General features: G+C 49.0%; 2 protein-coding genes and 1 pseudogene across 2 annotated transcripts; 1 reads left to right on the plus strand and 2 right to left on the minus strand.

The window, feature by feature from the left end:
* Positions 1–1,864: 1,864 nt before the first annotated feature.
* Positions 1,865–5,640, plus strand: LOC123425328 (annotated as a pseudogene).
* Positions 5,641–6,300: 660 nt separating this feature from the next.
* Positions 6,301–8,253, minus strand: LOC123424782 (protein SRC2-like). The gene has a single exon (XM_045108474.1). It carries the CDS (start codon positions 8,010–8,012, stop codon positions 6,984–6,986), a length of 1,029 nt encoding a protein of 342 aa, XP_044964409.1. The 5' UTR covers positions 8,013–8,253; the 3' UTR covers positions 6,301–6,983.
* Positions 8,254–13,981: 5,728 nt separating this feature from the next.
* LOC123424783 (basic proline-rich protein-like) lies at positions 13,982–16,818 on the minus strand. Its single transcript, XM_045108475.1, has one exon. The coding sequence runs from the start codon at positions 16,730–16,732 to the stop codon at positions 14,165–14,167; it is 2,568 nt and encodes an 855-aa protein (XP_044964410.1). The 5' UTR covers positions 16,733–16,818; the 3' UTR covers positions 13,982–14,164.
* Positions 16,819–26,435: the final 9,617 nt, after the last annotated feature.

Below are 26,435 nucleotides of genomic sequence, written 5' to 3' on the forward strand. Positions count from 1 at the left end.
TCAAAGTAAACATCATCAGTAAACACGATGGCACGAGACGGGCCAGTTAAGCGTAAAAAAGGTTCCTGCAGGCGTAACCAAACAACCCATTAGTACCATCAACACATTATTTTTAACGGACACAATATGATAGCAAGAGAAGACATGTGCACACGAAATATATAACATACAAAAGAATGTAGGAAAGTACTATCAGGTAAAGTATTATACGACTCCGTCTCATAGTGTAAGACGTTTTTCAATCTAGTTTTATGAGACGGAGGGAGTAAGATATACGTACGTCGTGACTGAGCTTCTGTGACCTCCACCTATCGCAAGAGAAGATGGGGTTGCGGCTGTGATCCACGCAGTCTCGCGCGGCAACCACGCCGTACACGGACAATGGCAGCTCGAGGCCGCCTTTTAACTCCACGAGCTTGACGGTGAAGATCTGCAGGGTTGCGCCGGCGATCGCGGCATCACCCGGGTTGCACCCAGGCGTGCAGTGGGTGAAGTGCATGGAGCTCACGGTCGCTGCAGACACCAGGCAAATTAATAGAAGTCCATGCATGCGTGCTACAGCTGAAATCTAACATGAATGGATAAAAGCATAAGCATGCACGAATGTGTTTACTTGCTACTCAGTACTCACTCGTGTCTTTGAAAAACCCGCGACTACTCGCTCCCCAGTTAAATTCCCAGCTTCTACGATACGCTTCAAAGGCCATCTCCTCCTCCTCTCTGGCTATTTGCTGGACCGATTTGCCTCTATCCATCTCCTTCTTCATATCATCATCACCGTCACTGCAGACATCAACCTTTTTGTGGACCTGCTGCTGATCCATGGCTGAATCATGGTGGGGCCTCGCCGGCGGAGCGGCCGCACGAGACTGACGGATCTTATTCTCGTCGGGTCTGCAAGAAACAAGCTGCTGCTGCTGCTGCTGCTTACGGGAACCGGAAGCAGATCCCCCTTCCATCTCTGTGGGCTCACGAGGCGATGGACAGATCATCGGCTCCCTCGACATGCCGCGGGTTCCTCCCTGACCGCCAAACAGCTCGAGGCGCAGCGTCCTGATTTCCTCCCGGAGCGAACGAACTCGATCCGACGACGTGGTCTCCGGCTCTGACGACTCCGGCTCTGACGATTTTCCCTTCTCCTCCTTGAGCTGCTCGAGCAGGTTCCTGAGACTCTCGGGAGGGGCGACTAGATTATTGCTGCGCTTCTTCCTTGGATTGGGCCGATCGCCACTCTCCATCCCGATCTGAGGGCGTTTCGTCGACTCTGCAAGCCTGGATCGATAATCTTGCGATTACGGCGCGGGCCTGATGTAGCTAGGGTTTGGGTTTCGGGAAGTCTTATTTATTTCTCTTGCGTCGTTGTCACTTTTGCAGAAAAGTCCCTCCACTTCTGAGTATTCAATCCGCAGTCCGGATTTAAGTGAGAAAACGAATCGTTTTTTGTAATTTTACGAAAAACCCACTGTGCTTTCCCGAAATCAACCCGCGGTCAGGATTTCGGGGTGGATCCACGCCGTCGCCGCTCGCCCGCAGCCTCCCGAGGCGCGTGCCCCGCAGTCCCGTGCCCCAGGAGAGGGGCTCGAGCCACCCCCGCGCCATCGTCGCCCGTGACCGCCGCCTTCGCCCCGCGCTGCCCTAGCCTCGCCTGCCGAACCTCCTGCACCCTCCGGAGCCACAGCCACAGCCACGAAGCGTCCACCGGTTCCCTCGCCCGCCGGATTTTCCGAGCTGCCGCCGCCTGATCTCCTCAATCTCTGGCGTCGCCCCAACCCTCCTCCGCCGGAGCAGATGCTCCGCCGCCACCCTTCGGCCAGATCTGGTGAGCCTCGGTCTGGTCGCGCCTCGCCTCCAGCCACCCGACGAGATGGCCGCCTCGCTCGCCTCTGCCTTGCCCGATCTGATCGGGAGGGATTTAGCACTCACGGTCGTCCGCCATGTATCACTATACTTGTAGCTAACCTCTTGAGCTTATTATAGTAAACGGAACTTTTGCAGCAATTACTTATACTATTGCCTGCCGTTAACTTATCTATCTGATATATCCTCTTCTTGCTAGGGCGGCCAAAGAGAACATCAAACAGTTGTCCTTGTAGGGTAAGGTATAAATATTTTTCAGGAACCATATGATCTGTTGCTGGAGCTGTCCATTTCTGTTCTTAGTGAAGCAGAACAATCTTCAGAGCAGCAATAACCTTTTCAAACCTGGATAAGGTTTGAGGACCATACAGGTGCCCATTCTCAAATACTACATGGCATCTTTATGGTTCTCAAATCTTATCCAGACATTTGAAACAAAATGCATGCCTCTGCTGTACCAGATACAGTCACAGGAGATGATACAGATACGGTTACTGCAGGATGGCTCACAAAGTTGTTCTGTTTTTCTTCTTCTCATTTGATATGTGCGGATGGACCTGTCTAACAGTAGAAGTCAATGACTGGTTAGAAAGCCTACAGATCTCAGACAATGCTAATTGGGTACTGCATTATTGAAGTGATCCTGTTGCCACATGCCTCAAATGAAAGGCACAAGCACTTTGGCAAAAGTCTATTATACTTTTGTAGCAACTGCTGCTCAACGCTGTTGATTCCAGTGGTCTTCTTATGACCACCTCTGCGATCAACATCTCCTGCATCTTTAGTTTCCTTATCTGATCATAATAGATCAGTCATGAAAGCCAAACAGCAAAGTTCAACGAGTCGGCCAGCTGGTCAATTGTGTCACTGTAGAGGTCATCCATCTCTACTGCTCACACGATGTTGTAGCATAAGATGATCATGTGTGCAAGATTAGGCTTCTTCTTAAGAATTTCAGGTCATGGACTAATAGGTGAATGAGTTGGTACCTGGAACTCAAACTGTTAGGTGACTTGCTTGGCTCAATTTTCTTGTGCAGACACTTCTTGTGATTATGTGGCAAGTGGAGATGCAATTGGCGGCGGAGGAACATTTTAATGCAGAAAAAGAAGATTTTAGGTCTCAGCAACTCCCAATTTTTAAAGTAACAAGACCAGTTTAGTTTATTTCATCAGATGTTGTACCTACTCGGTGGGTGATGGATCTTCTGTCAATATAGGCACTCACTGTGTAGTAGCACTTGGCATGAGCATAGTTTGCACTGGTGAATGGTGATCCCTAACAAAATATGAGTCAAGCAATTTTTATGAGATCTTGTTGTTCCGCTGCATGTTTGGTTGTGCTGGATTGGACCGGCTAGAATTCATTTGTGGTAAAATATTCATTATACGTATAGGATTGCTAATACTTTCAACTGAGTTCTGAATTGAGAATTATCTGGTCATGGTGTGGAATCCGCGAAAGAAGAAAGATCAAAGAAGTTTTCCAAGTGTTATGGACTAGCAGCACAACACTAGCGCTAGAAAAAAAAACAGTACTTACTAATGTTCGACAACTACGCTGTCATACATGGTGTAAATCAGATAACATTTCATCTTTATAAGTGTCTGAATAAAATCTGTGGTGTAATAAAGAATTGAGGTTCTTAATTTTGCTTTTTTTAGAGTTGGGCTTACATCTGAAGCCAAAGAGTCAGCTCGAGTGGCTTTGTAGTCACCACGGTGGACACTAGGCTGTAGATATGAAGTATGATTTCTCTTGTTACCTCCTCCCCTTCTCTGCCTCAGTTAAGAAACATTTTACCTATTTTCTTTTCGGCATTCTTGTATGACAGGAGCCAGCTGAATTAGCTGGGTGGGAGGATGAGCAGATTGAGTTCATAAGAGAGAAGGTATCCAAGGAGGGCAAACAAGACGATCTGAAGAAAGCAAAAAACTCGAGAGCAGGTATGTAACAACAAAACGTCTGCCATTCCATCATAGATGCCAAATTGCTTCCATGCACCTTGTCACATAAGCTTCTACTTCATCATGTCACATATACTTGATAAAACCAAACATCCTTACCATTGATGGTTGTTGCTGGGAGAGGTATGTTGGTTTATTTTTCAAGATCCCAAACTGAAACAAGTCACCTGTGAAATTTCAATGATGCAAAGGTTTACTGTCTCTGCCCAGGAAATTCTGTGCAGAGAAGCTGCCTCAGTTTTACATGTTGAACCTATTTTTGCAAAATTGAACACTGACGATAAGAGAGATAAATGTGCAGCATGCTAAATTTCGGTATCCAATTGCAGAATAATTAGATTTTTAGTTACATTAGAAGCCAGGTTATCGCTGCGTATTTTAAATTGATTGTTCATGGACAGTGCCACAGTGGCATCTCAAATTGGCCATTAACACAACCTACTTTTATGCAGCATACCAGTCAAGAAACTAAGGAAGAACATCTGCCTCAAGGTGCATTGGGTCGGCCATGAATCTGTGTTAGGTATGAACTGAGATATCAATAATGTGTAGAGTACATGGTTAGTCTATGAGTACAATTTTCCAGGTTATTTGGAGAAGGGAAACCAATAGAAACAACTATAATTGATAAAAATGGATCGTTGCATGTGCTCTCTCTTTACACTAAGCAATGGATAAATATTCCACCTTATTTTTCCTTGTGTATTTGCCCCCTTTCTTGGTGGTTAATCTATAACTACCATGTAGTAATCACTTCCGCAAAGGGCGGCGACGAACGGCGCCCTACCCGTCCCGCCACCCGGCCTACGACTTCGTGCCCGTCCCCGACGGCTTGCCCGCGGGCACCCCGGAGACGGTGACGGCCACCATGGAGCACATCTTCGCCGTCAACAGCTCCTGCGAGACGCCGTTCCGGGAGCGCCTGGCCGCCCTGTTGGAGGCTCCCGGCGTCAGGGACCAGGTCGTGTGCCTGGTCGCCGACGCGCACCTGCTGGCCCTCGTGCGCGTGGTGGGGCTGAGTCGCAGCTGGATGCGCCGGTGAGGGAGCTACCGCCGTGCCGCGTCCGGGACCTGATGGGCGCCAACAGCAGCAGCCGTCACGAGCACGAGCTAATGTGCAAGCTGCTGTCCCGGGCGGCCGAGGCGATGCGAAGCTCTGTAGGATTCGTCTTCAACCCCTTCAACGCGCTGGAGGTGGAGGCCGACGACCTGACGGCCACCCGGCGCGACCTCGTCGGCGTGCCCGTGTTCGCCGTCGGTTCGCTCCACAAGCGCTCCCCGGCGTCGTCCAGCAGCCTCCTTCAGCAGGACCGCTCCTGCCTCGACTGGCTGGACGCGCAGGCCCCGGCGTCCGTGCTCTACATCAGGTTCAGCAGCCTCGCGAGCATGAGCAGTGCCAACCTGGACCCATGTTATGCAACTTTGTGGTGTCGACAAGTGAGTGCTGCCCTCTCAATTCTTTTGTTGGATATATGGAGTATTTGTACAATGCTATTTCTTTTTCAGTCTGATTAGTAACTAGAAGTTATTCTTACTGCAGGTATGCAGCTGATGCTTATGCAATATTTTGTGCGGGTAGGGCGACGGAGATGGTACCTGATGATCACAAGTTAGTTGATTACTCGAATTATGTTTGCTTTCAGTTGCCCATAGCACATGTAGTATTCTCGACACATAAATTTTAACAAATTGCTCTGAGCTTTGTAGTTTCATGGCTTTGTGAGATGCTAATCATGAGCTGAAAATGCTCATGAGCTTCTCCATACACGTACTAGCACAACGACTTTGGGTACTGTAATTTTTGTAGCACCTCGAACCCAGCTTCCATTGCAGTGCCACTCAGTAAGTCATACCGGTTGGATTTCTTTTTCTTACCGAGCGTAGCCGGCTCTTCCCTTGAATCGAACTCTCACACGAAGATTCTGCCCTCCGCCCCTCCTCATGAAGGCCCATTCCCACTCGGCGTAGCTCCCTCCCTATCATGCCATGCTTCGGTTATGTCTTTTTTGTCTTTAACTTTCTTTTGACAACTTTCTTTTTTGAATTGATGACCAAAGCTCCCGATTTCATTCCATTCAACAGATCCCTCGGTAACAAAAGGTTAGCGGAAACTAACATACATAAATTGGCGCCCAACGGTTACCCCCATACGATTGAGATTGATAGTTTGAATTGTACATCAATGCTGTATTTTCGTGTTGAATAGTACAACATGGTTATTTAACATACATTACTGAATCCAATTTCTCATTTCCTAGCAGATGGATTAGTTCAGTTCCAGTACATGATTAGTGAAGTGCAAGGGGAAATAGATGTGGGTGACGCCATGCAGTCCTAGATGGGATAATTTTACATTCCAACTAGGGTTGGATTTGTGTGGTTCATGTACCTTGGATACTTTTCTCCCTTAGATTAGTGTGAAGCTTGAGATGATATTACCTCACAAGCACTCTTGATGGATGCAACGAGTTATGTGTCGTTCATTTTTTTGTTTTGGTATATATACTCGTTGCCATCTGTTCAATGGTTTTTTTTTTTGAACTTGGAACACTGTGGTTCCTTTGTTCTTGAATGTACCTATTTATATTTTTCCTTTTAGTCAAAATTTTATAGGCATGTCTATAGAAATAATACTTGCTGTAATGTTTGTCAATGTCGAACATAAGCAAAATATGTTTAAAAATGCTCTTTTTAAAGAAATGTTCCAGTTTCTTAAAAATTAAACTATATTTAGAAAGTGTTCCAATCTTTATGGAAACATTAACTTTTATTAAAAATAAGAAAATCTGCAAGTTTAACTTTATCATAGACTTCAGTAAAATCGGATATAAAAAATGATGCAGAATGACATGAATCTGGTTATGTTTATTTTGTCCGGTGCAACGCACGGGCATTTGTACTGATATTTTCTAATGATCCCTAAAATAAAGTTGAGGTGGCTTGGATACCCACACAAAAAGTACAAAGAAAAACATATACCCACCTCGTATTATACAGTACAGGTTACCATACGTATGTAATATGAGGTGGGTATACGATGGTGTGTACCGAAGCAAAAGTGAATGAAGTTACGGAGGTATTTTGAGTAGTAGTAAATCAAATCAACTTTATTGAGCTTAATATACACTGATGATCAACTGGATCTGCTGGCGGGCTAGCCTAGTAGATCTGCTGGCGGACGCCGCTCCACTCGCGGGCCATCCCGGCCCTGTACCCGGCGTTGTACGCCGCGGCGTCCGACATCATGTCGCCGGCCATCATCCCGCCGATGGCGCCGCCGACAAGCCCGGCGCTCAGGCCCATGCCGAAGTCCGCGCTGCCGTGATTATTCCTCGTGTTCGTCCAGGGCGAGGAAGCTGCGTATCCGGCAGCCGGTTTTTGAGGCGTCGCCGTGTTCCCAGAAGCTTGCAGCGGCGGTGGCGGAGGCATCGACAGGTGCCCGTAGGCTTTTGGAAGCGGCGGCGGTAGGGCCGCCATATGCCCGCCGTAACCCCGTGGAGACGGCGGCGAGGACGACATGTGCCCACCGGAGGAAGCTTGCAGCGCGGAGGACGGCGGCGGCGGCATCAGCGCCGGGGCCGGCATGTAAGCGTACTGCTGATGAGGATGGAACGGCGGCCGCGCCACCGGGTACGCGACGACGTGGTGGTGGTGGTCTTGGTGGGCGGCAGCGGCGTGGTCTTCGTGGGCGGCGACCACGTGGTGCGGGCCGTGCGGAACATGAGGGTGATGGGGCTGCGGCAGGACGACGCCGCCGAGGCGGTAGGAGAGGTAGAGCACGCCGTAGGTGTCGGCGGGGCGGTGCACCCTGCGGACGTGGTAGACGGCGAACTGCGGCGGGCGGGGCCCGAGGTCGCGCGGGTCGCGGCAGGCGCCGCCGAGGCCGAGGATCTCGGTGAGCGGGACGATGACCTCGCCGACGTCGCGGTCGCCGAGGGAGCGCTCGGTGCGGAGGAGCACGTGGAGGCAGCCGCTGGCGCCGGCGGCGGCGGTCGGCGGGACGGTGAAGCGGAGCGTGGTGTTCCATGTCGGGTGGCGGCCGCCGTAGGGGTCCGGCGGGGTGCACTGGCGCGTCATGGGGTCGCCGGAGATGGTGGCCACGGCGTACACCTCGAGGCGCGACATGAGGTTGACGTTCTTGAGGTTCTTGGCCGACTGGAGGGTCACCTCCAGCACTCTGTACGCCATGCTAGCTACCAACCTAGCTGCTTAGGTCAAGCTAGATGGCTGCAAATGTTTGGTTAGCAGGTGTGCTCGTGGCCTGCTTGAAGCTGAGATGTATGCAACACTTTGAGCGGGTAGTGAGTATGTATAGGAGGAGGAGGTGTGGGACCGCAATACCAAAACTATGTGAAAATTCAGAGCTTTGTGATCATTATGCCCACGGCAATTCATAGTGCTTGGCAACTTGACGATCAGATTAGATGGAACCTCTGAATTCCGAGCCAACCGATGGACAATAAGTTGTTTCTGTCTGAATTCCGAGCCAACCGATGGACAATAAGTTGTTTCTGTTTTTGAAACAACAGAAAATAATAATAGTAACAGTTTTGCTAAGTCTCGGTCGACTGAGACTTTATTATGTCTCCATCGATACTATTATCCGTTGATCTTGTATGAAGATGCGTGCAAACAATTTTTTTTACATATTATATCACTTGATTACGACTTGGTTAAGTCTAAATCAATTGAGACCTAGGCACATTCTAATAAAAATTATTCAAAGTTCAAAAGAGGTGGCCACCTTTTGTTTGCATGCATGGGTATGGGTCGAGCTGTGGATAACTGGATATATATACATCTATCTATATGCATCTCCAAAGGAGTGTGCATCAGTGCATGCATGCCAGTCAAAGTTCTCCTATCTCTTCCAGTTACCAACTTTACGAGCATAAAAGTAGCTAGACCCAAAACGAAAACGACCGAGGGCTGCGTAAGCACATGTCACCATATATGTGGGGTAGTGCCACTGGGCTGCTTGCATTGGATAAGGTGGAATGGAAACTGCACGTGGACGTGGTGATCACCTTAGCATAGTGTGGAAATCTGCATGGCATCAGGTTCCTGTCCGGGAAAGCAGACCGCGGTTAAATGGAGGACTACTTGTTCACTTGACCTACTTTGACCGATACGGATTGCGACCTGCAATGCCCTCGATCTGCTCCTTGGCCAACTGGGCTACGGCCAGGAGCGTAAAGCTCATCTGAATCTCAGCGACAGTGAGCAAGATGATTGCAGTGCATAATTGGCAGGCGCTGCTCTGGTCAGCTGATGGTAGGGTCAGACGAAGGTATGCCTGTGTCGAAGGTGCAAAATTACTGCTCCGTAAAATCTAAAAAATCTTATATTAGTTTACAGATAGGGAGTACATACCTTAGCGCATTATAATCCGCCTAGTCACAACTTTGTGTGCTTAGTAGTGAAGAAGCCTTTTCTGTCTCTGTGTTCAGAAGAGTTCTTTAGTCATCTATATAAATTTTTGTTAGTTCTATATTTATATTATTTTATTTTATATAGGTGTTTATCTTAGTTTACTACTATTTGAATATGTTTTTTGTATTACACATAGCAGTAGCGAGTTGGTCTTTAAACTGTGTACTAGCTCCTTTTGTGCAGTTCCACTTTTTACCTGTTCAATTGCACCTTTGTATTTGTGTAATTACACTTTTTTTGGCACAACTGCACAACGTTTTGTGCAATAACATTCTTTTGCATTTTGTGTGTGCCGTTGCACTTTTTATTTGCATGTTGGCGCTAATATAGGGAGGTGCTTATCATCAATGGAAAAGAACAAAGTTGAGAATCAAGTTCAGTTTACCAAAATTTGAGGCTACCGTTGTTTAGGTGGTCGCCAGTTTCTTCGGGGTGGAATTGGCAAAACAATCGTTTTGGGCTGAACCAGGCATGAGTTTTTAGCCCAGAGCGAAAAACTCATTGAAATTACATGGATAGTGGCCTATAAAACAACAATCAAGCGGGCCCCAAGTGATTATTAGATTCCTTTCAGGGCCGGAAATGTGTAAAAGTTTGATGGGGGTATGGGATTCTGCATATATACTCTGGTAATGTGTTTGGGAACTTGAATATTGCTTCAATGGCACTTCTGGATTCCTAGCCATCCGGTGGAGAATATAAGTTACAAGGTGAAGGGAATAATATTATAACTATAACTGTATTTATTTTTGTCACTACAACTGTTATTATTATTACACACACAGGGTACACAATGCAATACACGATGGTCGCAACACATGCATATTTACAATTCCCTGATCGGGAAGCAGCTTGTGGGTTCGGCAGCATTAGTAAGTTCAGCGTCCAAGTTTGGCTGCAGGTAGGCCAAGATTTGTTGGCATCCGGTGCTCAGCAACTTGGGCAAGGCATTGTTCTTGTAGCCCTAGAGACTAGATTCATAACAGCAATCATGGTCAGCATAAGGCTTCCACTTTTCTATTCCGATCGATTCCGATATCTTGGTCCGGCTTTGCTTTGGTTTATTCGTGCCTTTTCTGTTGCTGGAAGATGCGATGCCTGGGTATGTATACCATTTCTTTCAGCCAAACTTTGCCGTTCAGCCTTTGAATGTGCTGCAGGCATTTCAGTACCGCAGTAGTGCGAAGACAAGACCAAGGTGCTGTTTGTTTATACTCCAATTCAGAGCTTTCTTCTTTGGAAATATCTAAGTGGCATCGATTCGTTCCTGATTGTTAACACCTTGAGTAGTTATTTTCTGGTGTCCGTGTACTTTGCTTAGCTAATTGTGCAGATATTATGGAGGAAATTCTAATCTGTTCTTAAGCATTAGTTATGTTCTGAATATTTTCTGATGTACCTACCATAAAATGGATTAATAAAACCTCTGTTATTTTTCTCTTTCCTTTTCTGTTTTAAAAAGGAAGATATACCCCCGACCTCTTCATCGGATGATGCACACATTCATACATACTCTACCGTTTACGTTTTGGTTTACTAATTTACTTCCATAAACCGCGAATTGATTCTACCGTTTCGGTGCTGTTTTCGCTCTTTGACTGGATTACTACCGGGTCACTGGATAATCTTGACGGTGAAGGTTTGGTGGTTTAAAGCGATTCGATCCACGGTTCGGCAGTCGTCCTCTGCCCTGTGAAAGATTGTGACTTACGGGACTGGAGATGCTCGAGGTGTACATACGTGTTCACTTAAATTATTGGCATAGTAAATACGAAAAAAACCTCACATTATTGGTCAAATGATGATAGTAATAAAAGCATCCGATAAAAATACAAATTACATCAAAACGACATTGGACGATCTTGAAGGTTTTGAAGTGCTATGAGTCGTTCACCATAATAGGTGAGAACCTGATACTGTTAAAAACGTTGTGGTGTCAGGACACACCACTCACGTGGTAGGTTGTTTAACCGCTGCTCCATTATCAAAATGGATGCAAGAAAACCAGAAGCACGAAATGGATGAAATTGGAGAAACAACACACCAAAACAAGCATGTGACTCCAACTCAAAAAATAAAAAAGGACAAGCATGTGAGAAACAGTAGGCCAAGGCATCGAAATACAAACCTTCCGATGAAGAGTGGTTGATCGCGGGACGCAAAACTTGGTGCGGCCAATAGAGCCCTGCCATTACGATCCCGCCTCGCCAATCTGTCATCCCCTCTTGCGTGTGCTTTTCAGGTACTTTGAGCAATAGAATGTTGAGCTTCTATACATGGGTAGTAAATAATTGTTGCCTATTGGTGTGTAATATGAACCAATATGTGCTACGATGATGTAGTTGATAGAGTTTTGAGATTGCTCACTATGCTTGACACGTAATACGAAGAAGTTGTTTCCCTTGTGTTGTGCCAATTGGTGAAATTTGTTGCGCCAATAAATTGTGGCGAAGGTGGTCTGTATTTTTGCATGCTCTCAGAGTACTTTCGGATTGATATGAAACATATGTTTTTGTAGATCCAGACTCCGGAGCAAGAAATCACATAGACAACCATGTATATTGTTGATGCATGAGTAAATTGCATAAAGCCCCATCATTCGGACACGCTGTTGTACACAACCATAAGTGTTCCAGACTGATACCCGTAGACAAGGGCCCTAACAGTCTAAGTGTTTGTAAAACTCATTTATGAAGCTAAGTAAACTCTTTCTTCTCCTAGAACAAGCCAAGTAGACGCTGGATGTTAGCCAGTGCATGTAAAAATCCCTGCCGTGCGTGTTAGTCCCAGAAACTTTATGGCTACGGGCGAGTGGAACTCCTTCGGATATGTGTACCAAAGCATAATTCGTATACCATTTCCTTCAGCCAGGCTTTGCTGCTGAGCCTTTGAATGTGCTGCGGGCATTTCAATACTGCGGTAGTGCCAAGACAAGACCAAAGTGCTGTTTGTCTACACTCTAGTTCAGAACCTTTTTCTCCGGAAATATCTCGTGGGATCGATTCTTTCCTAATTGTTCAGAAGCTTTTTCATATGCTTAAGTGTGCTTTGCATAGTTAATTGCACAGATACAGTATTATGCAAGGGTTTTTGAATTTGTCGTTGAACATTAGTCAAGTCTTGGATATTTTCTGATGTGTTTTCTCTCCCCCATTTGCAGATGGATTGGTCGAACCTCTGTTGTACGTACTTTTGGTTTACTATATAATGTACTGTGGTAAACCACAAATCAATTCTTCCGCTTCGGTGCTGCTTTCGTCTTTTGACCGGATAACTATCGGTGTCTGGATTGTCTGGACGGTGGTTAAAAGTGATTTGATCTATGATTCGCCCATCGCCGTTGCTCTCCTTGCGCGTGATCGAGACGCACGGAACTGAAGATGCTCGATGTGTACAGCTGCAGATGTTCGCGCAAATTATTGTCACGGTAATTATGCCCTTCCTTCTTGCGTGTCTTTTCAGGATTTTGTACAGACTACCTGTTGATTTCTTTCACATCGGTAGTAGATTGTTATTGCCTTAGATGACCTTAAGAACAATATCGTCCATCCGTAGCTATGTCGCTCCGATGGTGGAGATGAATCTATGGAGATTCCTATATGATGGCCCCCCTCATCTATACGAATTAAATCTAACGACATGTCATCTTGTTCTTCTTCTTTTTCTGCCTCTAGATTTAAATCCAACACCCTGCACCTAATGTACCATCGATCGGACAGTCTACTACCACCACACGCGGCCGATGATGCTCCCCCGTATGCCTCACAGCCATGCCCTAGCTCATCGCCGCTTGCGATGTGCTACCCCTCCCGGTCATCCCTCTAACCCCACCCCGCCATTGCTCTTCTCCATCACCAACATGCCATTCCACATCCGGAATCGTCAACCTGTGACCCTCATCGGCTACGTCACTGTTGCGTCGTCACCGGCTCCCAATCTCTTCCGTCTCGACGTTGTCGTGAACCTCGTGCCTCACTGTCGCTTGTCGTGGCCACCCCGTCTCTGTCTCGGAGCTGCACCCTCTTCTTCTCTCCCGGATCGACTGACGCCAAATATATTTCTAGTTATCTTAAAAATAGCAAACACGTTAATCTCTACAACTGTGTGCTGTGAAAAGATTAAATTGCGTAAAACTACCACATTTAGATTTCTCTTTGCTCACAAACATCATTTCACGGATACTTTACTTAAACCCACCATCATTTGGACATGCTATCACACATACATAACATAACCCAAATATTTGATTCACGAGCTCTTAAGTAATGAATCTGTCATTTTGGGCCCACCTACACTGGTAAACTGGCATGGCTAGGTGGCTCAAATCCGAACCCACCAAATCTCTCTTGCTTCTCCTCCGCCCCACTCTCCCTCTTTCCGATGGTGAGACCTCGCCTAGCGAGTAGCGACGTGCCGGTGAAGAGACGGCCTCGATGCCCCGAATAATGGAAAATGGCGATAATCAATTGTTGTCAAGTTCAAACAAACCTATTACTACATGTGTGCTCTTGAACCACACCAACTATTGACGTGTTAAGAGATTTGGTCCCTCAGAATGGGCCACACATATCAGACTTGTGTTAGGCCCCCTTAACCTACCATTTTGATTACGAGGACAAAACTATCAAAATTGCAGTGGATCTTGGTATAATGTTAACAAAGTGATGGGTTTGAGCAAATCAAATGCAACATAGGGTGATTTTATCACTCCTCCATATATGCAATTTAATAAGGAACATAAAAGCTTAATTATTCCAAATTACAAAGTATACATTGTCGTGCCCATGTCTTAATTTATAGCATAACTAGCTACAAACCCACTCATGCCAAACCGGCACTCTTTACTAGTACATCATACAAGTGTTTATACACTCGTATATCAAGTTAATTTTGGATCTTATTAGCTATTAGTGCGTGTAAACATCTCTGCCGTACGTCTTGGACACAGACACTTGACGGCTGCGGGCAAGTGGAACGACTTGTGGTGCATACCCCGCCGTCGTTTCTCCTTTGTTGCCGCCGGCCAGCATCCCGCTGATTGCGCCGCTGACCAGGCCGGCGCCCAGCCCCCACCCGAACTCCATGCTGGGGTTGTGATCTGCCGGCAAGTTGACTGGTTTTGGAGGCGGCGGCACGGCCACATGGACATGGGCGGCTGGTTTTGGAGCAGGCGGCATGGACACCACCTGGCCGTATGGTGCTGGCGACGGCGGCATTGGAGACGGCGGCACGGACACATGTCCGCCGGCTGGCTTTGGCGACGGCGGCACGGACACATATCCGCCGGCTGGCTTTGGCGACGGCGGCACGGTGACATGCGTGCCTGTCTTTGGAGATGGCGGCACCGCATGAACAGATGGTTTCGGAGACGACGACGGCATGGTGGCGACATGTCCGGCGGGTGTTGGAGACAGCGGCACTGTGTAATGACCCGATGGTTTCGGGGACGGCGGCACGGACACATGTGGAGCTGGTTTCGGAGAAGGCACGGCCTCGTACCCGGAAGGTTTCGGAGACGGTGGCGGGGTCATTTGTGCTGCTGGTTTTGCCGACGCCGGCAAGGACACATGCTGCTCGGTTGGCTTTGGAGACGGCGGCATGGACACCACATTTCCGGCCGATTTCTGAGACGGCGGCATGGACACCGCACGTTCCACTGGTTTCGGCGGCGGCGGCGGCGGCATGGACACCACATTTCCGGCCGGTTTCTGAGACGGCGGCATGGACACCACACGTTCCACTGGTTTCGGCGGCGGCGGCGGCATGGACACCACATTTCCGGCCGGTTTCTGAGACGGCGGCATGGACACCACACGTTCCACTGGTTTCGGCGGCGGCATGGACACCACATTTCCGGCCGGTTTCTGAGACGGCGGCATGGATACCACACGTTCCACTGGTTTCGGCGGCGGCGGCGGCATGGACACCACATTTCCTGCCGGTTTCTGAGACGGCGGCATGGACACCACACGTTCAACTGGTTTCGGCGGCGGCGGCGGCATGGACACCACATTTCCGGCCGGTTTCTGAGACGGCGGCATGGACACCACACGTTCAACTGGCTTCGGCGGCGGCATGGACACGACATGCCCGGACGGTTTCTGAGGCGGCGGCGGCATGGACACCACACGATCGACCGGTTTTGGTGTCGGCGGCATGGACACCGCATGCCCGTCCGGTCTCTGAGACGGCGGCATGGACACCACGCGCTCGACCGGTTTTGGAGACGGCGGCGTGGAGACGACATGCCCGGCCGGTTTCTGAGACGGCGGCATGGACACCGCACGTTCGACCGGTTTCGGAGACGGCGACATGGACACCGCACGTTCCACTGGTTTTGGAGACGCCGGCATGGACACCACCTGACCGGATGGTTTCGGAGTAGACGGTGGCATAGACACCACACGCCCGACTGGTTTTGGAGATGGCGGCATGGACACCACCTGACCGGATGGTTTCGGAGACGGCGGCGCAGCGCCATGTCCGGCTGCCTTTGGCGACGGCGGCACGGCGACATGCCCTCCTTGCCTTGCAGGCGGTGGCGCGGTCCCGTACCCAGAAGGTTTCGGTGACGGCGGCATGGCAACATGTCCTTCTTGCTTTGCAGGCGATGGCGCGGTCCCGTATCCAGAAGGTTTGGGAGGCGGCGGCACGGCGACATGCCTTTCTTGCTTCGCAGGCGACGGCTCTGTCCCGTACCAGTAAGGTTCTGGAGACGGTGGCACGGCCGAGTGCACTGGTTGTCTCGGAGGCGAATGCCAGGCCGTGTGCCCGGGTGCTTTCTCCGGCGAAAACGGCACATCCATGTAGCCGGCCGGTTTTTCAGGTGGAGGCGCGACAGCCACGTAGCCGGCAGGTGGTTTTGCCGGCGGTGCCGCAGCCACGTAGCCGGCTGGTGGTTTTGCCGGCGGTGCCGCGGCCACATACCCGGGCCAGGCAGCCTGCGGTGGCGGCGGCGGCGGCGGCATCACCTGCTTCGCCGGGTACGCCACGACCGGCCACTCGTCGACGGGTACCTCCAGATGGGGCTCCGGCAGGACGATGGGGCCGAGACGATACGTGAGGTAGAGCAGGCCGCGCACCTCGGTGCGGTGCACCTTGCGGATCTGGTAGGACGCGAACTGCGGCATGCTGTGGGCCCCGTAGTCGGCGCCGTGCCCGACGCCGGAGAGGATCTCCGACAGGGGCACGATGACCTCGCCGACGTCGCGGTCGCCGCCGAAGATGCGCTCGACGCGGAGGAGGATGTGGAGGCAGCCGCCCGTGGCCTCCTGGGCGGTGGGCGGCACGGCGAACTGGAGCGTCGCGTTCCACGTCGGGTTGCGGCCGCCGTGGGGGTCCGGAGGGGTGCACTGGCGCGTGATCGGGTCGCCGGAGATGGTCGCCACCGCGTAGACCTCCATGCGCGTGATGAGGTTCACGCTCTTGAGGTCCTTGGCTGACAGGAGCGTGACCTCCAGCACTCGGTACGCCATGCCGATGAACTCAGGCAAGGTGGACTCTTCTTACCAGGTGATGGCTGTGGTGGTGGTTTCAAGCTGAGTCTGAAAGGGATGAATGCTACCTCTACATGTATGTATAGGCGTAGGAGCGCTGCTTGTGGGCAAATAAGATTCCGGTTTGGAAGCAAAACCGGGTGAAAATTCAGTTGGGGACATCTTCGTCGACACCTGTTTGATTCTCGAGGCACATATTGGTGAGCACTAGCTAGTGCAATAATAAAGCTACGAAAATAAAACAAAGACATCATACGCGCATTATTGTAAAACAACTCCTGAAGCTGAAAGTTGTAAAGAATCTGGAATGAAATCATGACATACACATAACGTACAACTGTCATGGCAAAAATTCAGATCTAAGTTAGATCCAGAACTTGAGAAACAAAACGACAAATCCAACCATAAAATAGTACCAAATTTAACAAAATAGTATCATGTTGATGCTGGTAATTTATTGTGATGTTCATATTCTTTTAGTATTTTATCGTATTTGAACTTCATATTTGTGACATATGTAGAAGCATGTTGAATAACTAACTATGTTGCTAAGTATGTTCACCTCAAATGGGCTAGTGCATCCTATTCCGCTAAGTACTTTTCTACAGTACCAGTATGCAAATTTGGTAAGCTTTTGTCCTTTTATGGGCAGTAAATTTCAAGACATGCTCTCATATAAGAGCATCTACAACCAGACCCCTTAAACCCGTCTGAAACATCCGGACAACCCATCAGGTCATTGACCGTTATAAAAAATCTATCTAGCCGGACCCCTCATACACACCTCAAACGTTCAGATTGACTGGCACTCCTCATATCCATCTTAAATATGAGAACGATATAAAGGCTCACAAACGCGTCTGGGCACGCCCGGCCAGTCCGCCACGTAGGACGCGACCCCACCCCGAAGCAACTTTTCTCTTTCTTTATTCATTCTTTTCTTTCTCTCTCTTCTTCTCCATTAATCACGTGTAAATAACCAGACATATGATGAAAAATATAAGAGGTGCGGCTGCACATATGAAAAAGTAGGGGCTCAAAACGAACACGCCCGACCATTGACCGGACGCGTCCGCGGACGTTTAAGGCACCGGATTTATAGGTTCCGATTGTAGATGCTCTAACATCCCAAAATAGTAGTCCGTTGGATGATGGGGAAAAGGGGGAAACCCCCTCAAAACGAAGATACACTTTGTTTTTGGAAGAATCACATGCAAAGTTTAAAATTGAAATGGAGTCTTTAGAAGCTCTTAGAAGGAATAAAAGAAAAAAAAACATTATTGCAAGCATTATAGACCTCTCCTTTTGAGAGCAGAGCTGGTTTCATTATCTCCATCCATGAAATTCTCACTTCGTGTGAGACAACATTGTATAAAAGTTTCTTCTATCTTTTCTAGTGGATCGGGTCCTAGAAGATCGTGTTTCAAAAAAAAAAACATTGTATACAATTATTGGTTGGAATGTGCTAGAACCCTTAACCAGTTTCTCTTCTAAATAAAGGTCTACATATTTTTTCAGGAATGATGAGCAATCTTATAGCATGGGTCACCCGCAAAAAAAATAAAAAAAATCTTATAGCATGGGTCGTCTATAGCAAGAGACGCATATATAATCGCGGTACTACCATACACGTCACATGTTTTTTTTCCATACGATCCAGAATGAATCGGGTTCCACTATCATTGCAGATAACAGAACAAGTATCAACCAACTGGTCCAAATCGCACTAAACAAAAAGAAACGCGAACACCACACCCAAACATCACATATACCTCATCGCAAAAGAAAAAAAAAGTCATATATACCTATCGATTTTGGCTGATCCAAGCCATTCGAATGAGAAATACGAGCATGATTTGTTAGTGGCATTGCGGAAGATTGGCAGTTTTATATGTTAGTTTGACAACACAAGTTGGTACCCTTGGTGGCTCTGGACTCCCTTGGTCAGTGTGTGGCGGCTTGCTCTGAGCCCCTCCCGGGGGTGCTGATTCCGGAGGTCGCGGAGGCCATGGCGCTTCGGCGGGCAGCAAAACTGACGCTTGATGAAGGCTTCACACATGTTCTGTCTAAGACTGATTGTCTATCGGTGGTGCAACGTGTGTCTTCTTCATTGAGGGATCGTTCCGTGGTTGCGTCCATTGTGGCTGAGATCAAGGCAATGGCGAGTGGCTTCTCCTCTTCGGTATTCATACATGTGGGTCGGCATCTTAATGTTTTAGCGGATGTTTTAGCTAGATCAAGTTTGTCTACTTCTAGTCTTTTTTTCTTTCATTCTGCTTCGGGCTGTATTTGGGAGACTCTTTGTAACTTTGTTGCTTGATCAATAAATGCCGATATTCTCTCTCAAAAAAAAGTTGGTAACCAACGAATTAGTAGTCAATTATGGTCTACATCTTCACAAGCAGACACACCGTCACCAACCAGTCCCTGATTAGCAAGCGCAAGCAGGTTCGGGTTAATCCAGGTTCTCCCGGTAGGCAAAGATATGGAGGCATCTGATGCCCGATGGACAGCTCAAGGGATTCTGACATGGACGTTTCAGAAGATTTAATGTCTAGAGAAAATCGTTTCAGAAGATTACCTGCAGAGTGTATATCGATGCCAATATCTTGGTCTGGTTTTTTCCTGCGGTTTATTCCTTCGGCTTTCCCTGTTGCTAAGATGCGATGTTCGGATGCCTACCTTTTCTTTTGGGGTTTTCTTTGCTGCCGAGCCTTCGAATGTGCTGTTGGGTAGTGGTGCAAAGAGAGAGAGAGAGAACCGTAGTAGTTTAAGGATATGTTCTTCAGAAATATCTCTTTGACACTGTGCTTTCTTGTACCAGTTGTCGTTAATCGCTTGATAAAAGGCGTACAATATATTATGCGATCTTTTGGTTTTGTATAATAGTACAACACAGACGTCCAAACAGAGCTATAATGGACCCACATGCAGAGAAAGAAACAGTCACATTCTAACCGAACATATTCTTCTAGTCCGTTTCCGAGCTTATACGTACTTCCAATACTTCAATGAAATCGCTCTCAGGACCTGGATCTGACGTCTCCATCTCACGCAACTCAAACCGTCAGCTGCACGTCACGCTACATGTCGTTTAGGAAAACCTTTCTACCCGGCGCGTCGATCAAACCGTTGCGTCGGACACATGCGGGTTGCGGAATCTATCGTCATCCATCACGCATCCCCCTGCCCTCCCCCCACCCCCTCGCCGCACGTCATGGCGTCATTGCAGCTCTGACCACCCGAGCACAACGCCGGCATCACAACTCCTCCACCCAACCCGCACCACCGGTCGCCGCCGCAACCGGCCCTCTTGTCCCTCATAGATCTCCCTCTCTGTGTTCATGGCCGAAGGCGTAATTTGGTACATGCTTCAACCGACATTGAAATTTGCTACAATCGACACCGCAATTTGCTATCGTCGGTGTCGCATTTTGCTACATCGCACATGACGTCGCGATTTTTTTGCTACAACCGGTGTTTCATTTTGCTACAACCGACGATATGGCGAGCTGCATCCCCTCTCTCTGTCTCAATTGCTCCATGGCGAGCGGAGCTGCAACGGACGTGGCCGACGAAGTTGCGTCCATGACCAAAGGCTTAATTTGCTACATGCTTTAACCGGCATCGAAATTTGCTACAACCGACACCGCATTTTTCTACCACCGGTGTCGCATTTCGCTACATCGCACATGGCGTCGCGATTTTTCGCAACAATCAGTGTTTCATTTTGCTACAAACGATGAAATGGTGAGCTGCATCACCTCTCTCAACCGCTCCATGGCGAGCGGAGGCGACCTCCAAGGCCCGGGGAGAGCTCATCAATGGCAGGGGGGAGGGGGTCAGCGGGGGTCCTACGGTCGTGTTGCGTGATGCGGTGATGGTGGGCGACCGCCATTACCCGCGGTGTTTCTTCAGATCTGAACGCGAACGGTGATGGGTGAGAATCTAACGGCTCGGGTGGGCTAATCGGGCGGCTGGGGCGCGACTGGCCGAAACTTTTAGGCCGACGCACCGGTGCCTTTCAGTCCCCATGTTGTTATGTCATGTCCCTCTTCTATAGTGGACGGACATAAAGTTTGAAACTCAATGCAACTCTAAGAATATCTCTAGCACACCTATTAGAGCAAGTCCAATGCAGCGGCTCGTTTTGTCCGTTTGGGTCATCCGGACACAAAACTTCGCCCAATAGGATGATCCAAACGGACGCGCGTGTCCCCTGTTATCCGTTTATTATCCTCCTTGACCCAAATTTGGCGCAAATATGGGCACAAATGGTTACGAAGAGGACAGAAGCGGACACTCCCGTCGACCGCTATCGTCCGCTCATGTCCGCCCTGGTCCCACGTCTCAGTGACTGCACACGAGTTTGGCATCGACCTCCACAACCGCTGCAATGAGGAGCGTGGCCACCGGCGAGGCCGCCGTGGCGCTTACTGGCGAGGCAACTAGCGCGGGCCGCCACCTCCCGTGCCGGAGCAACCGACGCTGGCGCTGGAGCTCATGGGGAGCTGGAGCCCGCGACGTAGTGAGCCCTCAACTTCGGCATTGACAGGATCCAACGACAGCGCGAGGGGGCGGAGGGGCGGTGCGAAGGGGGTCGGAGGGTGCGGGGAGGTGCCCAGTCGACGAGGAGGAGCGGAGGGGCCAGGCAACGGGGAGCTGAGGGGTGACACGAGGAGGTGCACAATCGATGGTGAGGAGCGAAGGGGTGACGCAACGGGGAGCAGAGGGGACGTCGTGGTAATGATCCCGACAGTAGTACCATGGATATGAACGAGGGGCAACGACTAGCTATGTCACAGTTGTTGCACTCGAAGTTCGGGCCCCACTCGGGAGTGGTAACGACCCTATGTCTCGAGCGAGGAGGGTAGTGTTTGCTTATGGGGGGTGTGAGATTTCAGAATGCTCAACCCTTGTACAGGAGGTTGGGTGCGGCTTATATAGAGTGTGCCACGACCGGCCTAGCGCTATTAAAAGGGTGAGTTAATACTATTAACAATGGGAATTACTAGTAACAGCAACTCTAACTCCAACGTTACTGATAACGTTTGTCTTCACTGCATTTCATGTGGTAGTTTAAGTCTCTGCCCGTTGCAGTCTCTTCGTCATCCACACCTCCATGTAGCCCGAGTGTCGGGGCACGTCCAACTGACAGAAGATGAACCGAGTGACCTTGTGCAAACCAAGTGAGAACCTGTTTGCTCGAGTGAGACCGTGACTGCACCGGTGGCTTTGAGGACATTGATGTCCATGTGGGGCCTTAGGTGGGCCCTCGAATGCAGGTATGTGGGCCTACCCCTAATGTACAACTCCATCAGTAGCCCCTGAATCGGTTGAGGTTTTACTGGCCGAGTGAGCGACACTCCTTAGTGTCCTCAGTGTCTCCGAGACGTCGAGGTCGTAGCTCGGGACTACTTCACTCGGACTCTCAGTAAACCACTACAGATTCAAGAGTGAAATAATCCGAGTGTTTGAGCATGTCCGCATGCTTGCAATCCATAGTAATTGTTTATCTTTCGGGAAGATAAGTTGACAATTCGGACGATCGTCAGCTCAGAGCTCTGAATGCCCAGCAACGAGATATGATGGATCCCACTCGCGCTATCGTAAGGGTGATCAAGTCACCTTCTTGTTTATCTGACTGAGTGGGGTCCCATAGAAGGACGAATCACAGGATGTTTGACTCACCTCATTCGTTGCCGTGGATGCAGAATCCTTTCGGGTTATGAGGGAGGTGGCATTTCCGCGCTTTTTGAATTGAGGGAGCGTGCAAGTGGGGTGGAAAGGGCGGCGATGTGGGTAGTGGAGGAAGTGGTCAGGTGCCTCGATTCCCATGCCTGAGATGTCGCTATTGTGCCGCAGGTGCACTGTCCTAGGGATCCTGTGGACCCCTCTCGTGCAGGCAAAGTGCTCGATGGGGAATCCCCGTGTGGCGTATAAAAGAGACAAGGCAGAGAGAGGAGATGATCACACCACTAGATCATGGTCATTTCCTTCTCCTCCCGAAACCTTGCTGCCGCACCTGAGAGTTCTTCCCCGTCCCCAGCCTCCACCCGCCTTGTTCATCTCGCCGTGCGACATGGTGAAGGGCGTGGCGACGAAGGCCGAGCGAGCCAAGAAGGGCTCGCGTGGGTCTTCGTTGAGTGCCGGAGCGCTCCCATCGGGCTGGATTCAGGGCAACTGGATGTCGTCCCGTCTCCAAGGGATGCCTCCAGAAGCTGGAGAGCGAGGGATTGGCGGCCCGAGGGAGCTTGGTTTAGGTGCTCCCTTCCTGAGTGCCGACGGAATGCACTCAGTTTAGGTGCTCCCTTCCTGAGTGCCGACGGAATGCACTAGGCAATCCCGTTGATTCTGGTAGTGAGGGAGTCCGAGATTCTAGGGTCCTCGAGTGGACAGTTAGTCAATATTGGATGAGCCCATTTGGCAGCACTGGAGAAGACCGGGCTTGATGACGACCTCTACTCTGGAAGGAATATCCTGAATATTGGCATGTAAGATTAGAAGGACTAGGTCGGCTCATCTATTCCCGGTTATAGTCGGTATCTTGTAAACCCTAGGGACCCTGGTGTCTATATAAACCAGGAACCCCTATCCGTATAGAGGAGGTTAAATCATCTAGGGTTTAGCATATACGATCTTGAGGTAGTTCAACTCTGTAATCATCTTCATCAATAAAATCAAGCAGGATGTAGGGTATTACCTCCATAGGAGGGCCCGAACCTGGGTAAACTATTGTCCCCCCTCTTCCTGCAACCCATCACTACTAGGGCAAAGCCTAGCAGTAGCGCGGATTTTAAGGCTATCAGTAGCGCGGGGTACCGCGCTACTGATACGGCGCTACAGTTAACGTTTATCAATAGCGCACTTTGGCCCGCGCTACTGCTATAGCTACTTAGCAGTAGCGTTGTCCATACCAGCGCTACTACTAAGTGGCTTAGCAGTAGCGTTTTCCTTTTCAGCGCTAAAGAGCGCTACTACTATATTTTCACATATCTTTTTTTGCTACGTATTTGCGATGTTTTTGTACAGATTTTATACAATATTCTATGATGAGAATATTGCTAGTTTATGATATGATTATCATACACATAATAGTCTGATCACACCATCCAACACAAATCATGTCGTCAAATCATAATCATGATATAGCTATACAAGTTACATGGCATGTCTCATCATACATAATGTAGTATTTCTTGAGGCACCAGTTTGTATCCCTCTCTCGCACTAGCGTGAACCTAAACTAACTACTTTCTGCTTCAGCTCTGCTATCTAATCCTCACTGGTTGTCGCTCGAAAACCAGTATACCTGGGCCTCAAACTCCGGTCACTCGTCGTATACTCCTGGCATAGCACTTCTCCGCCATCGATGATATATGTACCTGCATCATCACATGAGTCAATAATATGCAACATGTATAGTTAAGCAACAGAAAGAGATAGAATTGGCAAAAATAGAAGCAACATCTCATAAGCATAAATAACAAAGTTCAAAATGCCCTAACTAGAGTGATATTTGCTAGTTGAGGAGGACGTTTTAATTACACCACAAATAAAGTTTCGTCGTGCATAACTCAAAGTTTCGTCATAGAGAAAGTATGGACTAAACGGACACTTTGTCATATATCGTCAATCACTCCAACATGTCGTGCCATCCATCCAAGTCAGGGAGATAGTCCCCGAGTACAGTGAAAGGCTTCATGTCGAGACACTGAGCCGATACGCGTGTTCAGACGTCTTCCTGCGACATTTGCCCTTCTTCGTAGAACATCCCTATTTTTTCGACGACCTCCTTCATGATGATTTGGTCAAGTTCGCACTAGATGTGATAGAACTCGGCTTGAAGTCCGTGATCCGGGATATCTCCTAGGTTCTTTGCCCATTTGCAGAATATGGGCATCGCCGGATCAAGGTGACATGCGAAGGTTCTACTGATCCCGTCTGTACTCTAGCATGTGGTGGAGGATATAGAATCCATCACTAAGAGTACCACTCGGTTGTTGGATGCAGCATAAGTTGGTCTTATGGCCGAAGGCAGGCGCACGACAACTTGTCTTCTTGGTCGTGATCTCTCCACCCCGTAGGCCGTAGAAAAAGATAGCACTTGATGTGGGTGTAATCCTTTTTCTTCATGTTCTTCGACGAGTCCAAGTAAATAGCGTGGGAGAATCGGGGGTAAAGGATGATGAGGACGGCGCGCCCGTCGTTGTGCAAAATAAGTACACCTCAAATTAGCTTCCACGTGTGAAAATTAATGATTGAAATTGAAGGAAAGATATCTACGGATGACTTACATGGGATGATAAGGCACGTGAATCGTCTTCTTGTCCTTATTGGCGACCATGAAATCGGCGTTGTAGTTACTCGCGTATTCTCGGTGCTTTGGGCAGACTACCAAGAAGCCCTTGTGCATGAAGTATGGGTCAGCGGCACAGATATAAGGTATCTGCTCAATTCTGATGATGTGGTTCATGTGCAAGGCAAAAAGGTTGACAAACGTAAAATCCAGCTTTTTCAAGTGAAACATGTCGAAGATGTAATTGAATTGAAGGAAGAACTTTTCCGCGGGGAATGTCTCGACGTACAACCACCTATGTTGCGGCACGTTAACCACGTAGAGCGGGTATCCTGGATTTTTCGAGGCGATCAGGCTTTTCTCTATCCATAGCATATCATCATGAAGTCTCCTTAGATTGCCGTATATGGACTCTACCATTGCCTTAGGCAGGATCGGAACACCGGGGATATGAAATTTTGCCGCACCGGGGATAGGTATACGGTCTTGAACCCGAGGCTGCTGAGGCCGCTGGATCATAGAAGAAACTTTGTTGCCTTTCGTCATTATCTTCCTATGCTTCTTTGCTACTGGAAGTGATCCTACAATACGTTCATCCTTCTGCAATTCAGGCACCAACTCATCACGCTCAATCCCCGAGTACTCATACTACTGAGCCATTAATCCTCCATCGTCAGAGGCACCGGTATTGAGATGTTGTAGAGGGTCATCGTCATCCTCGTCGATGGCATCATGCATTGCTTCTTCGACGGCGGCGACATCATCAGCCACTAATGGAGCCTCTTTCTCACCCGACATGACAGGCGACGCTAATTGGGTAGGTGGGGTGTTGGTGTTCATACCTTGCTGAGGCTGCTTGGTCGTGGGTGTGCTCTCGGCCGCCTCCAGACGAAGGAGTCTCTTCGGCCAAAACAGGACCCAACGCTTGCAATCACCAAGCCGCCGCGGGGTCTCATTGTCATCTCCCCCTAGTGCTACCGGAGGAGCCAAATTCTCGTGGCCTGGTTCGACACTATCCACGGAAATCTTGAAAATGTCAGGGGGATCGGCGGGCCGTGGAACAGTTCTTCCTTTGGCTTCATTATCGTTGCCTTCCCCACGTCCACCTTCTGGCCGCTGATGGTGTACAATATGGTGCACGGGGTTACGTCGGCCTGCAAAGACATGTTTGCGATGTGAGACATTCGAAAGGCAATGGAAACGGGAGATTATACATATATTGAAGAGGGCCGGTGTGATAGGTACCGTGAGGCCGTCGAGCTCAGCCAAAGAAGAAGCACCGCCGAGCACGTCCAAGATGGAGGACGGGCTGCTATGAGGAGGTGCGGGAGATGGTGCAGGAGCAGGTGCTGGAGCCGACGGAGTAGCAGGTGCTGGTGCAAC

This window comes from Hordeum vulgare, chromosome 2H (genome assembly GCF_904849725.1).
Source record: "Hordeum vulgare subsp. vulgare chromosome 2H, MorexV3_pseudomolecules_assembly, whole genome shotgun sequence".
In the NCBI taxonomy this organism is placed as follows: Eukaryota; Viridiplantae; Streptophyta; class Magnoliopsida; order Poales; family Poaceae; genus Hordeum; species Hordeum vulgare.

What these genes read in the sequence shown, in the direction of transcription:
- LOC123424782 (XM_045108474.1), bottom strand. Translation starts at nt 8,012, where the DNA reads ATGGCGTACAGAGTGCTGGAGGTGACCCTCCAGTCGGCCAAGAACCTC.
- LOC123424783 (XM_045108475.1), bottom strand. Translation starts at nt 16,732, where the DNA reads ATGGCGTACCGAGTGCTGGAGGTCACGCTCCTGTCAGCCAAGGACCTC.